The sequence below is a fragment of the Phoxinus phoxinus genome, assembly GCF_949152265.1.
Source record: "Phoxinus phoxinus genome assembly, chromosome: 7".
NCBI lineage: Eukaryota > Metazoa > Chordata > Actinopteri > Cypriniformes > Leuciscidae > Phoxinus > Phoxinus phoxinus.
In genome coordinates, this window is record NC_136882.1 from 22,996,588 (window position 1) to 23,014,117 (window position 17,530).

Below are 17,530 nucleotides of genomic sequence, written 5' to 3' on the forward strand. Positions count from 1 at the left end.
ATATAATTACACTGTAATACATTTATAATTACACTGTAACAAATGTATAATTATACTTAATAAACTGTAACAAATATGTTCCACTGTAACACATATAATTGATCTTTATACACTGTAATAAATGTATAATAGCACTGTAAAATTGTATAATTACACTTAGGGATGTCCTGATACGATCCACGTCATCGGCATCGGCATCAACGCTAGATTAGAGAGCAGAATCTGAACTAATAATTGCCCAGTTATTCTGAATTATCCGTCTTATCTGTCTAGCCTCACTACTATATTGTGTGACAAAAGAGGGGCGGGATTGAGTATCTGTCTTACGTCCCTTCTTGATCAAGGTCTCAAAGCGATCCAGGGATTGAGCTTTGGAACGTGCATGAGCAACGATCTCTGGTTTGTAGGCTCTTTTAATAAACCGTTCTGACATTATATCTGCCTGTTTTTCAAAATCCACATTCGCGTCACATATGCAACGTAACTGCTGGAATTGGCCAAAAGGTACATTATCAATGAGATGTGGAGGATGAAAAGAGTCAGCCCTAAGAATGGTGTTTCTGGAGGTCTTTTTTCTGAAAAGCGTGGTGTGTAACTTTCCTTCTGGATCGATAGAGATAGTCAGGTCTAAGAAATCGATACTGGTTTTGGAGTATTCTAAAGATAACTTAATATTCCTATTAATGGAATTAAGGTATTGGTACCTGAACCTGAGTGTCAGTACCATTAAAAATAAATAATAAATCAACAATATAACGACCATACCATGTAATACAATGATAAAACGCCACGGATTAACCGAGTTGAGGACATGCAGCTTCTCCCATAATCCCAAAAAAAGACAAGTGTAATTAGGTGAGAAACAACAACCCATTGGTACACCAATCTTCTGTTTGTACAGCTTGTCAATAAATATAAAAACATTGTTATGTATAATGAATTCAGTGAGTTGTACAATGAAATGAGAAGGAGGTATTTTATCATTTCTATCAGAAATAGTGTTTCAAGGCATATAGACCTTCCTCGTGGTCAATGTTGGTATATAAAGACTCAACATCCATAGTAATTAAATAATGGGACCCAACATTGCCTAAATTCGACAAACTGTTTGAAACATCCACAGTATCCTTAATGAAAGAAGGTAGAGTCCTAACAAAAGGCTTAATAAAAAAATCCACAAACTTGGACGCTGGAAATATAATAATAAAATAAAAATATCGGATTGATAAAGGTATTGGCAAATAGCCAAAGCTTCGGTATCGGAAGTGAAAAAGTGGTATCGGGACATCCCTAATTACACTGTATCAAACATATAATTACACTGTAACCAATGTATAATTACACTGTGCCTTTTGTGGGGCTTAATAACAATAGTATGCGCACAATATCGGATTTGGTTCGGCCTCTTCTGACTGATACCCGATCCGGCGCATCCCTAATAATTACCCTTAATACACTAATAAATGTATAATTACACTTTAACAAATGTATAATTACACTGTGATAAACATATAATTACACTGTAATAAATATATAGTTACACTGTAATATATATAGTTACACTGTAACAATTACACTTGGTTTTAAAGCAGTTTGGTTTTGATATTTGGTTTTGAAGCAGTGTACGCTGGATGGCTTGTTTATACTTGCAGAAATGTCTGGGGACTTTCCATTCCTCCAGATGTCCACTTCTGATTTTCTGACTGCTCTATTTTATGACAATAGACTCTTATTTATTTGGCATTTGCTGAGGTTTATTGACTGTCAGCAGTGAAATGAGTACCAGCTGGGATGGTGTGAACACAGAAGGGGTTTGCAAACTGGCCAAGATCTTCAGCTATGAGTTAGTTCATTACAAATTACATGGCAAAAAAATGTTTGATTGGCATCTTGTGATAAAGTTACAAGTAGGGAAGCAGAATAGACAACAGACAGGCACCAAACACTCACTGTGGATATGTTGGCACAGATCAAAATCTTAGATCAGCAGTTGTGACTGGAAATTTTAATCGCACTGTCTGCTTCTCATAGACGAAGCAATTAAATTTGTGATGTAACAGGAATATTGCAAAATAATTATTTGAGTTATTTGGTTCCTGCTTTTAACACTGTAGTCAAGACCATTTGTGATATCTTTTCGAAATTAAAAAGGAAGTAATTGTTAAAATACTTAATATATATATTTTTAAATTCAGTTTGGTTTTGCTATCACTCTCCTAAAACAGAGGACGAGAAAACCATTTTATGTGCAGATTTAAAGGGTTAGTTCACCCCAAAATGAAAATTCTGTTATCATTTACTCACCCTAATGTAGTTCCAAACCCGTAAGACATTCTTTCATCTTCGGAACACAAATGAAAATATTTTTAATGAAATCTGAGAGATTTCCGTCCCTCCATTGACAGTCTATACACTTATCAATTTGCTTCAAAAAAGTTCATAAAGAAACTAATCTATGAATTATATATGAATTAAGCGGTTTTATTCGAAATTTTCTTAATTGCTTTTGTATGATGAACTGATTTAATTTAGGCTTTTTTTTCAGAAATAAACATTCATTAACCGGTTATTCATAATCAGTTATGATGTGAGAACCAACGAGGTTCATTCTCCTGTGTTACACAGCACGTTTGAGCTTCCACAAGAACGAGGTTCATTCTCGTGTGTTACACAGCACGTTTGAGCTTCCACAAGAACCAATGAGGTTCATTCTCGTGTGTTACACAGCACGTTTGAGCTTCCACAAGAACCAATGAGGTTCATTCTCGTGTGTTACACAGCACGTTTGAGCTTCCACAAGAACCAATGAGGTTTGTTCTCGCGCATCAAGCAGTTACGCTTGAGCTTCTGTTTGTGTTCACTCATCAGTGTTTATATGTTCAATTTGATCATATAAAGCGATCTTGTCTCTTCAGAAAATTTGGATTAAACCGCTCAATTCATTTGGATTAGTTTTATGATCCATTTATGAACTTTTTGAAGGTTGAACTAACCCTTTAATTTTCGGGGGTTTTTTTTGTTCCTGTCTCAAAATCTGTTTTATACCATCCTTGGTGTTTTTTCCCCCCTCTCAAATCTTAAAATACAAATTGAGTGGTATTATCCACATTATCTAATATTTTATTTTATTTTATTTATTTATTTACTAAAATGAGACAGTCAGTGCATCTTTGAGTTTTAGTTCATCCCATTTTAACATTAATAAGCTAATCCTTGGCATACTAAATGTGGACATTACATCCTGACTCTCTTTTCCTATAGGTTTTCTTTTTCACTTGCAGTTTGAATGCTGTAATATTCAGACAAAGAACAAAAACCAACATGATGTGACAAACAACACAAAAGATGATGCCTGACAGAAAAAAAAAGAAATCTGTTGGGGATGTCAGTGAGTAATCTGACAATTATCTCCGTTATGCTTTCAGTAACATTAAGTATTAATTAACTGAGAAGCATTGAAGTTGGATGTCACAACTGATTTTGACACTTTTCTCACATACGCTTTTGAACTTAATTAAAGTTAATGACAGAGTAAATGACATTGCTGTGAGCATGTACTTTTTTTTTGGACATCTTAGTAGTGAATTCTAGAAGATGAAGAATATTTCAGTCTTCAGCAGATGAATCACAGGCTGGAAAGTAACAGATTGCTGCAACAAGAGGTGTTGACTGAGACTGAGTGCTTATATTTATCCACAAGCATAAAAACACTCGCAGATGATGATGATGATGGGAAATGAGCGGAAACAGAGAAAATGAGCATTATGTAAAAGCCAAACTGGTAACGTAATGTCCATTGTGGTGACTGTTATTTATATTTTTGGACCAACAATTAAAAAGAAGAAACTTTTGATGTCAGCTGAGCTGCAAACTAGGAGACTGTCTGATTTAGTTCAGCAATTTCAGATGATTTTCCAAAATTTCCTTTTCTACACATACATGCCTGATGACTGAAAGAGAAATAGAATGACTAATATCACAAATAATTACAAATCCATATTTAGTTTACTTTCCACATTGATGCTGCATTTTTTTTCTACACACCATTAGAGAACTATTAGATGTAACCTGAAATGAAACATTTGTGATTACCGGTATTTGTAATAATAAATTCTAACACAAATTGTAAATGGTAATCATTTTATTATAATTAATTTTATTTGCTGCTGTGAACTCTGAAGTAATTGCATACTCAATTCCTTGAGTGACTGCACCAAACTCCAAAGACCTTGATAATCTGGTCGTGTTTGATTAGACCTGAGTTTAACCATTTTTGTTTTCAGTCTGCTATTAATAGAGCAAACAAATCACCGGAAAATGACTACCGGTATGCACAGATTTAGAAGATGCCTTTAGAATGCATTTTGAATCATTATTCAAATTTGATTCTGTTTTTGGAAAGTAGAGTGCACTGCAGCGCTATCAGAGCCAAGGGCAACAAAGGATTATTTTAAGCTTTAGTCATACATCATTTCTAAATCATTTTTATACAACCCTCAAAGTGGCCAGGCTGATCCCATATAGAGCATGAAACATTTATTTATATGTTAACCCCTTAACTGCTTGGCACTCGAAAAAGCTTAAAGCACTTCATCATTCGAAAGCTTAAACACTCAGAATGCGTCCTGTGAAAACCGCTTTCAGTTCGGACATTGCGTTAGCATGGAAACAGTACTTTAAATCCTTTTAGCAAGCTGCTCCTCCTAGTGGGCAGTCATGTTTCATATTATAATTTTATTTGAACTATTTTATAATCAAAACTTTTTCTAATCTTGACTTTACTCATATAATCGGAAAGGTCTGAGATATTTAGCGACTGTTTTGGTAGGAGTGAGATTCATTTGTTACAGGAGAACGCATCCCAAAAAAAAAAATCAAGATAATGTGGGTGTTTTTTTATTATGCCTAAACAAAATTCCATAGGAACTTACATTTTTGTGATATCAACTTTACATTTGGAATTTTTAGACATATGCCTTTGATTGTATAGCAATTTTACATTTTAAGTACATTTTTTACTTTGTTTTAATTTAATTTTACTTTGTGTATGTTTGCTTTACAGTAAACGTAAACTTCTATACAATTTGTACACTTTCATTTTTTGAAGTGCTTTCACTTCAGCGATAATCTGCTGTGTGTCTGTATTCCATTCTTTTTGTTCTTCTATTTCTGAAGATGTCTATTGCCCTTTGCAGTCTTTGTTCTTATCTGCTCGAGCACTGAGCATCTCCATGGTTATGAGCCTGTGATAGGTCAAAAAAGAGGCAACAATGTGATTATCGTTTGGTTATCTCATTCCCTATTGAATGCATTGTTGGCGACAAAGCCTTTCCATGGCAACAACTGGCTGTGAGTGGCAGCGAGTTTGTTGATATCTGAGTAGAAAGCAGAGCTGGAGGGCTAGTGCTGATGTCCTGTCCAGTGACCTGGAGTTGTTTTGAGGGTCTGCAGTCCAACAGCTCATGCTTCATATGACTGTATTACCATTATGAGCATTTAACTGGAACTTCAAAAGACTCATGTATGGATGGTGTCCATTTACATTGTGTAAGAAGCAACACAAAGACAACATTCAATTAATGTGTTTAGTATATCATTGCCATCACTGACAAAAAAGTATAATTCCTTAAATCAGAAATACAGCTGCCATTTACTGTAATAATCATGGTACAGCATCACTGTAAATGCTAACCGAAATACAGTTATAGCTGAGAAATGAGGCAAGAAAAGCATGCAGCTGAAAATGTGATGTTAATATTTGCATAACTTATTCATTACTTCACCTCAGCAACTTTCATTTGTGCTGCTAATGAACCGAGCAGAATAAAGACCGAAGGCATTCTGTCATTGCACTGAGATTATTATTCGCAAATATTCCCATCATTTAAACGTTGAAGTACAGGACTGAACCTGTAAAGAGTCATCATGGATGAATGACCACGATAGACCCTTATAAGTGCTTTAGAGCAAAATATTTCAACAAAGCTAGTATATTAGTAGTTTTCTTCCTCCATGTCTGAATGATTCTATAAATCTGATCGATTTGTTTATTTATTTTTGCATGCATGCAATGTGTAATATACGTCTTCATAGAGAATAATTCAACGTCATTTCAATCTTCCCCTTGTTTGCAAAAGAACCAGTTTACGGGTGTGTGTGTGTGTGTGTATGTGTGTGTGTGTGTGTCTCTTCTGTAAACATTTAATGTGTAAATCCATAAGTAGTGCTCATTAGAGGGTGAGATCTTATTGGTAATGAGCTATTGATAGTCCACATCTGACAGGTTCATTTTTTACTAGAGTCTCATGTCTGTGGTCAACACTTTTCATTTCACACCACACGCCGTACTCACACATTCACATGTAAACATTTATTCTACAAGACATGACTGCCAGGTTAGATGTACTACAAAAAGAAGATAAGCGGCAAAGTGCTGGGGGTAATGAGACAGTTCAAATGTAAATGGAAGTCTGAGAGGAGAAAGAGAGAGAGAAAGAAAGAGAGAAAGCTTGAAATATATAGCACAACTAATGCATGTTTGTGTGAGAGAAGATGGATAGATGGATAAATTAATAGGGAGAGGGACAGATAGACATTTATATAAAAGGATAGATAGATAGACAGACCGACAGACTGGGATGGATGGATGGATAGATGGATGGATATATGGACAGATATAGAGGGATATGACATTAAGATATAGATGTATGGAATGATGGATGGATGGATAGACAGATAGATAGAGGGTTAGATTTAGTTGGATGGATGATGAATGGAAGGATGGACGGATAGAGGGATAGATATTAAGGATGTAATGGTTCAAATTACTCACGGATCGGTTTGTATCACGGTTTTAGGGTCACGGTTTCCGTATAGTTCGATATGTGTTATGTTCAGAGAAAAATAACTACTGTCAAATAGAAAATTAAAGAAAATAAGAACAAATAATCTAAATACAAGGAACATCATTAATAAACACAATAGAGCAAAGATAAAAAAAAGAAAATAAAAATAATAAAAAATAATTAAAAAAAATTTGTTTGGTAAAGTTACCAAATGTAAAATAACATTGCATATAATCTTCACTGTAAAAATGAAATAGAGAGGAATCATTATTAAAGTTAATATTGAGTCAAGAGCAGTGAGTGATTTCCTTGTCTTTTGTTGTTTGATTAACATTAAAAACAGACAGCAGGAATATTAGGCTACTGTCACTTTAAGACAAAATGCACGGAATCCATATGGGGATACACGCAGAATTTGTGACAAACGGAGGAATAAAACAAGGATAAATATCGGTGTGGTGTTTTCGAGATGGAGACAAAAAGTGAAGTGAGAGAGAGAGAAGGGGGACAAAATCAGTAAAGTTCCTCTAGCTGGGACACGAACTCGGGTCTCCCACGTTATATGATGGCACACTTGCCCACGACACTATCGTGATGCGATATATCAACATTATAAATTATTAAAAAAATTCGGGCGCACCCACGCATGTAATAGCCTATTATGATTTCCGTCATTATTTTAATATATTTGTGTACCAGGTGGGCCGGCGCACATTGGCCGGCCAGTCCGTGACCGAGATTATGGCAGTGCAATTAAATACAATCGGATATCTGTTGTTAAAAAATATTAAGCCATTACTTGCAAATGTCCGTTCAAATTTAATTTTTAATTTTAATTTTAAGTTTCAACACGTAAAACAACACTTCAATAACTATAAACATCCTAAAACTACACAGCATTAACCTAACAAATCATTTGACAAATAGCTGTAACAGGATAATATAGCATAACATTTCGCGTTCCTTGTAGTTAATTCATTATCATGACATAAAATTTCACGTTCAGACGTACAGGTAATACAAAAACTAATAAATTACCTCATCCGTGATCATGATTCATTAATTCCATACGTCTCTGGATGTTGAAAACGACATCTCCCATCGTTCCACTCTCCTTCATAGCGTCATCAAGATTCGCCTTTGTTATTGTTGTAAACAGCGCCCTCTTGTGGCTTAAAATCTTACATACTGTAGCTTTAAAGGTCCCATGACATGAAATTTTTACTTTCTGAGGTTTTTTAACATTAATATGAGTTCCCCTAGCCTGTATATGGTCCCCAAGTTTCTAGAAATTTCAATCAGTGTAAATCGAGTTTTTGCTAATTTCTCTACCTTTGAGAAAATGGAAGCTCAATCGGCCTGATCTTGAATCTCCTCCTTATGACGTCATAAGGAGAAATGTTACCTCCCCTTTCTCTGCTTTGCCCGCCCAGAGAATATTTCCCATCCATGAGAAAATGAGCTAGAAAGTAGGAACGCGTGGCTTTTGAGCAAGCGAAGCATAATAATTGCTCAATAATTGGATGTACAAATGAACACCGAAGCCTTTTTTTAGTTCCTTCATCCAAGCCCCAGAAGAACCAGTGGATTCATTAAATTTTCTCTGGAAATGCGCTGACACAACTCCCCAAAGTTTTGCATGTCTGAGGCAAACATTTCACCGACGACTGTTTCCTGAACTTGGGTCAATACAGAGCTGGCCTCAATGAACGTCTGAAAATAAATCGATCGAGCTACCAAGCAACAATTTCTGATGTGTAATTGTTCAAGTTCAGACAGGTAATCTTTCTCTCAAAATCGTTCAATACTGTTTATGCATCAGTAAGTCAAGCCAGTGACTAAAATATCAACTTCACATCGTTTCTTTTAGTAGGATGAAAATAATCTTATTTAAATTGTGAATAAATTATATACAGAAAGCGATCAAAGAACAATCTTTCCACACAGCGCGAGTTTATCTGGACACTTGCCAAACTCGTTATGAAATCAATGACGTTACACTGCACAACGAAGCTCTTACATCATCGTGTTTGCATTGGTGAACGCAGAGAGAGGGCAGAAACTGCGTTGCAAAGATAAGATCTTCATTCACGCGATCAACAACAGACTGTCATCTGCTTGCTCAATGCTCATCACGGCAACATTTTATGTGATGGGAATAGATCTAAATACTTTAAAAACTTCTGACGATTTGTTAATCTCGAAAGCTGTAATAGTAAAAACGTATAATAACTGTAGTAAAAGTATTCGAGAGAGTATCACATGTAATGCGTAGCTATTTCATATGCAAGCATGTCAGCCAATCAGAGCAGTGGCCGGTTACACTGAAGTCTCACACAGACACGCCCCTTCAAACAGAGCGTTCAAATCAGAGGCTAAAACTGGGCTAGGAAAAATGCCTTTTATTTCTACATTATGACTATTTTTGATCTAAAAAACATACTAACATTATAAGGGCAACCCAGGACACATTATAAAATAATAAAATAACCCCATGTCATGGGACCTTTAAGACATAACCTACAAAGTTTGCTAGGATACTCGCCAAGACGGGCATGTTGACAATTTTTGTGTAAATTCGTCCATTCAAGAGCAAGACTTGAAAGAGAACTTAATATTTGCGCTAGGGCTGTCACTTTTGTGAAAAAATCTTGTTCGATTTTTGAGACATAAGTGTTAATTGAATCGATTATAAAATCCATTTTCGACGCCAAATATACGGACAACTAACAGGCATTAGGACGAACGTAAAGAGGGCGCTTGAGACATCAGTCAGCAATATTTCTGATGATTTCTTGGCGTGAAGTTTCGTGCGCAATGACAAACAGGAGTGCAATATTCAATAAGCAGAGTGCACTGCCATAACATCAATTAAAAACATTACTGCAGGCTTCAACGTGGCTGTGTTTATTACGATTAGAAATGTCAAACAAATTTCGCCTACGTGGGCGATTGTAGCCTGTAGCGAGAAGGCCGTTAAAATCGATTCTCTATTTTCGTTTTCAAAACTTGTATTGGTTGGTCCCGATCGAATATGCGATCAATTTTCGAGCGTAAAGTGACAGTCCTAATTTGCGCACTGTCTGAGACGAGGTTTACTGTGTGCGGCTGAGATGAGTGCACACATAAATCTTCACACAGCTTGTGCAAGTTTTCTTTTGCGTCTTTTTGGGCTTGAATGTTTAAATTGGCAAGGCTTAAATTAATTTGGTTTAAACACAGATAGCAACGTGTGCTGTTCAGGTCTCACCTCTGCATTCGGGTGATGACAGCATAAATGGCTTGTCATATATTAGAGCATTTGTAAACTGAGTTCAATAGGCTATAGCCCATGACACTTGAACAAAGTTTACAAAGATTTTTTTTTTGTCCACGTTTTTTTATTATTATCGCTGTTGTAACATATTGGGAAGCCAGAATGCGCATCCGTCGACAGTAACATACATCTGTGTGTCTGTTTTACGCATTGTTATTTTCAACAACAATGTTTGATTTTTTTTATTGAGAACTGTTACACCCCTAATAGTTGAACAGATAAAGGGATAGATTGACAAGATAGGTTTATTGATTGATATAGATGGACAAATAGAGGGATAGTTAGACGTTTAGATATATATAGATGGATGGATAGATCCATAGATAGACGTTTAGATGGATGGATGGATGGATGGATGGATGAATAGATGGACAGACAGATAGATGGATAGACATTTTTTTCCAGCAGTCATGATTTTTTAACATCTGAAGAATATTTATTTTTTCAAGGTAAGTTTGTGTTTTATATCTTTGTCTGAATGTTTTCCTAATCTTGCCTGCTATTTCCATCAATCACATTTTCTTTGGGCCTCAAGAAGGTGGAGTGTGTGTACTTGTGTCGCCTGTCACATTACATAAGCTCCCTGATTCATCTTGGTAGTTGCAGATGCAGGTGCAGAAGAAAGAGGGAACACCTGAGGAACTTTCACTAAACCTCTGACTCACTTCTGTCTCTCTCTCTCTCTCTCTCTCTCTCTCTCTCTCTCGCTCGCTCACTCTCTCAGCACAGCTGGATTGAACAGAATGATCACTGACTTGAGGAGGACCAGACTCTGCTAGCTCACACACAGCCAGAGAGAGCAGAGAGAGGGAGCGAGAGAGAGCGTGTGCTCAACTAGCAGGTCATCCAGCTCATAAAATCTGACAAAGAGAACAGAGGGGAACAAGAAGATTTCATTTAACAGGCACAACACACTGCGCGTTCTGAAATGCACGGATTATGGAAACCACGTTCCATCTATACACCTTACATTTCCAGTTTTCAGGCTTTTTGGTGACAGTAAAAGAGTAGCAGGAAGACTTCAGGAGTTTTTTCCAAACTGGACAGAATGAAGCAAACCTCTGGACTCGTGTCTGTATGAAAGATGCCATGAAGAAAAGAAGGATACATCACCTCTAACTGAACTTGTTTTTGACAGTCTATCAGTGTTAATAAGGGACATTATGAACTTGCATGTCAACATTTCAAAACCTGTGTCCAAAAGCATCTTTACCTCTTCGAACCTGATGCCCTTTGACCCAGACACCTGGTCACCGAGCACGGACATCATGCTGGGTAATGTGGTCCGCAACAGTACGCTTGGCTGTAACAGAAGTTGGGCTGACACAGAAGAATCTCTCCTGCCAAATCTATCCATCAGCGGCACTTCCAGTGACAGGAAAGAACCACTGTCATGGATCAGGTGCAACGGCGAGATGAGTAAAGAGGAGTTAGTTCGGAAAAACTGGGTTGCACTGCTGATTTTGATTGTGGTCATTGTTACGGTTTCTGGAAACATTCTAGTAATCATGGCTGTCAATCTGGAACGAAAACTGCAAAATGCCACCAATTACTTTCTCATGTCACTGGCAGTAGCAGATATGCTTCTGGGACTTCTGGTCATGCCTGTCTCCATGGTGACCATTGTGTATGGTGAGTCTGCTTTGATTTTGACAGCTGCAATAGGTGTGTACTGTTGTGATTGATTAAGTAGGCAGTGATGTTTGGATGTAAGCTTTCACTTACACAGTGTTGAATGTTCTTGTGCGATTCTGAATAACAGTAATGTGTGGTGATCTAGTAATGTCATTGTCAAAAGCCATGGTGTGTATATCTATCAGGTTTCAGTAGTTTACTACTAGTGATTGGACACCATATGAAGAGTTATTGCCATATGAGTTTCCACCGGAAAAGTTGGAAGTGAACTTATGGCTGATTTTAATAGGGGACAGAAGAAATTTTTCCAACTCCTACTTGAAAATAATGACTGGAACGGTGCTCGGAAGTCGGACATGGATTAGATTAGATTGATCAATCCTGACCTCAGGGAGAAGCGTCATTTGATATGTCAAAGATGGCGGGCAACTGTCGAGCAAAGCGCGGCGTTGTTCATTTTTTGTGCTTTTTTTTATAGTGACCGCGAACATTTCATGGTCATGACTTTTGTTTTTGCCATAATTGGCCTAATTGACATGAGTTGTGGCACTGTCTTGTGATGTATTTGGATATTTTCTTGTTTGATTCATATTGGGATCGCATATAGCCTACACACAATGGCCCTCATTTCTGAAAAGTGCGTACACCAAATTTCCAGCGTACACCTGGCGTACACCCAAAACCACGGTGACTTTGCGATTTATCAATATGGACGTTGGCGTACGGCACGCTCAAATCCTACGCCAGCTCAGGAGGTGGTGTACATGTACGCACGTTTTGAGTTAGTGCTGAATGAGGGCGTGGGGGAGGCGGAGACGTGAATATATAGGGGCGTGTTAATCTAATGACGATCGTTTTCAGCCGCGGCATTTATCAAGAGGCAGGTATTGCGTACACCTGAATTTCAAAGGTACGCACAGCTTCATAAATCAGGCGGTGAGAGGAGTGTAAGCATAATCTTACGCCAACATATACGCCCGTTTCGACGCAAGATTGATAAATGAGGGCCAATGTTTTTTGGTTTGTTTTTTCAACACAATATATGTACCTCAGTAACATTTTGAATATACTTTACTGTATATTCAAAATGAATATACAGTTGAATGTACTTTACATTATATAATATACTGTATAAAATAGTAATCATTTCTTCAATGTAACAAATCTAAATTAATCAAATCCCCATTTTATACTTCAACATTTTTTTTAGTAAAGTAAGGTATATGGTGTAATAGCACAGAATTTGAAATGACTTTGAACATGACTGCAACATACACAGGGTCCCCGCGGATCCTTAAAAAGTATTAAAAAGTCTTAAATTCGATATTTAAAATTTAAGGCCTTAAAAAGTCTTAAAATCTTATTTTTACTTATGAAAAGTCTTATTTTTACCTATGAAAGGTCTTAAATTTTAGATGACACTTTGACGACGTATCTAAATGCTTTCCAAATAAAAAACTATCTAATTAGCGTACGTATTATTTTTAATATTCTATCTTTGTGGATTTGCTTGTTCACGTGACAATTCGCGTCATTTACGGCAGCGTATAGCCTGCGTCTGTCTCCTGCGCGCGAGAGAGGAGAGGATAAGAGAACGAGTAAATGTCAGTTCAATAGTAAGTTCATTCTTTGTGCTTAGGATTGTCTATGAACTATGATGATATTGTAATCATTGTTTTAATAACGTTACGTACGAGGCACCGCGAGTTCGAGCTGACATCGCGTTTGTCTCTCATGCTTTCTTTCACTGCGTGATGTGTCAGTGCAGTTATAGGTATGTCCCCAAATGAGTTTTTGTCTTATTATATTTATATCATATTATGTTGTTATATTAGAATATCACATGAGCAAGAGTGCCGTTTTCCTGTGCACAATTGCAAATGTGCTATTTATTTTATACAACAGTTAAATTAACATTGTGTGTTACTTTTTATATTGTCAATATTGTTTGTTTCCCCCTTTATTTCGCCGACGAGAATTTTATAATGAAACTGTAGTCCAACAGACAGCGATTCTTTTTTGAAAAAAGTGAAATCCGCGTTTTGAACGAATCATTTGATTCATGAATGAATCGGCCGTTTGAACAAATCGGTTGAATAAAACTCCAACAACTCGCTTATTAAGACAGTGACTTACTGCCACCTACTGGCGGGTTTAGTTTCATATTTAAAGTACCCTTTAATTAAAATGTTAAAATTATAAATAATTTCATATTTAAATATTGAATAGCTTTATTTATGCAATTGCAAATTAAGTGTAAATATAGTAATGCCAGTTCGGATGCCGCTTCTGTGTCACCTCTGCACTGTGAGGATGATTTTTTATTTAATTATTTAATTTGACAGTGGTACTGTGTTATTCTAATAGAATTTAATTTTAATGTTAGAATTTGTCATAAAAGGTGATGCATACCTCTAAATACGTTAAGAAATAATTTCCATATTTAGGTGAAAATGCCCCTGGAAATCAATTTAAGATGGCAAATATTGCCCCTTAATAAAAAAAATTATTTCAGTCACTACTGTAAACTGACCACTGCATAGATGGAATATGTTAAATATGAATATCTTTGTGAGTCTGCTGTCAACAACAAACCTAATGGTACCAGTACAAAATCAGTAAAATATCATCTAATTATTATCAACAAAACTTTGAAAATATCAAGATATGTTTTTGTTAATATTGCAAACCCCTAATGTACGGTATTAATTTTGATTTCTTCAGGTCTTAAAAAGGTCTTAAAAAGCCTTAAATTTGACTTTAAAAAATGTGCAGATACCCTGATACAATATTTGTGCCATTTAATGGTAATTTTATAACCTAGCTGAACCCCAGTTTAAGGTATTTTAAATGACAGAAAGGTTTTGATTGTGATATTTCTTATATGTATATGGGTCATGTTTATTTATAATTTCCACATTGTGTTGTTAATTTTGATTCATTATCTTTCGTGTTTCATTAGGGGAATGCTAATTTCTGTGTAATTTGTTATTTGTCTACTTAAAGTGGATGTGTTAATTGATCATTAGTGGCCTTGTATACACTGACGAGTGTATTTTCATGCAAAGGGCTTGTTGGATGACATTGTAGATGATTTTAATTGCTCCTCTATTTTATAATGAGTCCAAACACATAAAAAAGGCATGGTGTAGCACGCAAGCTTTTATATTAGTTTATGATGGAGTTTGACGGTGTGTTTACTATTCGAGTGTGTTTTTCTGATGGAGCTTGACAGTGAAATGTCATTGTCACGCTGTATTTCCGGCTGTTATCAGTGTGCCGAGGCAGCCGTTTTGAAGAACTCAAAGAGACAGAGAGGTTAAAAAATCGCACAAGAGTGTGCATGAGAGAAACATGCCCCCTCTTCACCGTTTCCATCCCTCTGTCTCTCTTCTGCTTGTCTGTCCCCTCTAGATACTGGATGCTGTGGGAAGTATTAGTACTATTAGTCAGACTGTGGATGTGAATGAATGACATCATGTCACGGTTTTAGGACAGAGTCACATGTTACAGCTAAAACCTTGTTAAAATTTCAAGGTGTGTGTGTGTGTGTGTGTGAGTAAATGGACCTCTGCTGCTTAGTAAATGCATCTGTTAAACGGTCAAACAACAGAACCCATTAAAGGTTCCCATTAGAGGGAGAATTTTGAGACAAAGTCTAATTCATTTTTGCTGCATAAATGCCGGACTGATGCTATTCAAATCCACTTGATGCCGGGGAGATTCAGCACTTCACCTGTACTCTTAAAGTCCCCCTGTAGTCAATACTTTTATCCCTCAAATCACATCTTTGATCACCAAAATTCTCCTTGAAAAAATCTCTTCATGCCTTAAAATCGCTTGAATGTAACTCTACACCCTCGTCTCATTAAGTATACATGGTTCTATGAATATGCAAATGAGCCCCGTCTCCACTCACTCACACCAGCTCAGAAAGCCACTCGTTGACGATCACACGTTGACGTGATTGGTTACAAGGTAGTTTGTGACGTCAGAAACACCAGCGATTTCAAACCGCGTTTTCGAGACGAAAGTTCGAAAGACACTTTGGTTCACTGGAGATTTAAGGAGAAAAAATACTCAGCAACAATGTTGATTTATATGAATTTGCTCATGGTTTGTTTTAAAGCATATTAAAAACACCATATAGACATAAACAACATTAAAAACTTGATTTTCACCACAGGGTGACTTTAAGCAATTTGTCTTTGTCTCCTGGCTGGCTGTGCATTGTGGGTTTTATTGTTCAGGAAAAATGACACTATTGTTATTTTGCCAGTTAATTGGCTTGATTAAACTCTTTGTATTTGCGTTTGAGGGTTGAGTCACAATGTCTGTTCCATTCTCCTTTTCTTTTTGTCTCACATGAATGCATACACAAACACATATTTTCCGGAGAATGTTGCAATGAATTATAGGTTCTATCATTTTTTCCCCAAAGCTGAACATTGGACTGATTGGACTGTGACTCTGCAGGATTACTTTTAAGAATATATGCAAAATATAGTGAAATAATACTTCATTTACTAATTAAAATAATTTAAATATTTAGAGAAATATTCTTGTTTTTTTTTTAGTTTTGGCACATAACTCACCACGGTAGGGATGCACCGATATTAAAATTTTACCAATAATCGATAATTATTTTCATATTAATGTTATATTAATACATTCTAATCTTTTTTGACTGGCAGATTAATATTTTTGCCTGGCAGATTTTAAAAAAAAGCATTAAAAAAATCATAAATGTAATATTAGAAGCAATCACCCAGCAACCACTCAAAACACTCTAGCAATTGCATAGCAGAATGCTAACAGCCACTCAGAACACCTTAGCAACCGCATTACAATGCCCTGGCAACCAAACACAACTCCTTGGCAACGAAGTAACACGTTTTGCACAGGAAAGTGTCAATAGAAAAATGGTCTTGTTCAGAATAAGCTGTTTGATCAGATAATAATTAGTGTGTTTTTGAATGGATAATGGGTGGATTCAATAGGCAGCTGCTCTGTATTGTTCCAGCACTGACCACATGCCGACACAGAGGAAGGAAGCTAATCACTATAATACTATGGGCTGCTCCCCCACTTTAAAACTTTAGTACAATGTATTTTAACACAGATTTTCTGATAAAGAACATTGCATGTACACAAACATTCAAGAGACAAACACACACATTGAGAGAGACTCCAGTAAGAGTATTTCCTGATGGACAAATGTCTTTTATCAGAGACGTGGCCTGGTGGTGCTCATGCTTCGGCACTGTTGCACGGTTGGGGGCGATGAGTTTCAATCTAGCTTGTGTCATTTTATATCTATTATCTATCCACCCCCTTCAGCTTCCTGGCAATTCTTTTTTGTACTATACAATAAAAAGCAAAAAAGTGTATTTTTTCCCATTTAAAATAATTGAAAAAAGGGTTATAACAGGAAGGAGGAAACAAATTGTGCCTGCTGATAGTGCCATTTATTTAAATGGATAGTTCACCCAAAAATGAAAATTATACCATGATTTACTCACCATCAAGCCATCCAAGGTGTATATGACTATACTGTTTGTAATTTCACATCATTTACATAAGCCGTAATGTTCTCCCACCTTCACATTATCATTTGAGGGAATGTCTTTTTAGGGACATTTCATGAGAACTAGTGATGAGGATTAGTGAAACACTACTGAAACCTCCACCGAATCACTTGTGAACAGACTGATTCCACTGGTCTTAGAGAAGG

At 36.4% G+C, this 17,530-nt stretch overlaps 1 protein-coding gene across 2 annotated transcripts in view; it reads left to right on the forward strand.

Annotated features, from left to right (window-relative positions):
- htr2aa (5-hydroxytryptamine (serotonin) receptor 2A-a) overlaps positions 1 to 17,530 on the forward strand; it is a 66,076-nt gene that overhangs the window by 33,992 nt on the left and 14,554 nt on the right. Inside the window, exon 2 of one of the 2 annotated variants that reach the window (XM_079619905.1) lies at positions 10,886 to 11,793. In XM_079619905.1, coding sequence (XP_079476031.1) covers positions 11,325 to 11,793 — 469 coding nt within the window. In that variant the 5' untranslated portion in view covers positions 10,886 to 11,324. The remainder of the gene's footprint in view (positions 1 to 10,885; positions 11,794 to 17,530) is intronic. The other variant, XM_079619906.1, reaches the window with a different exon arrangement.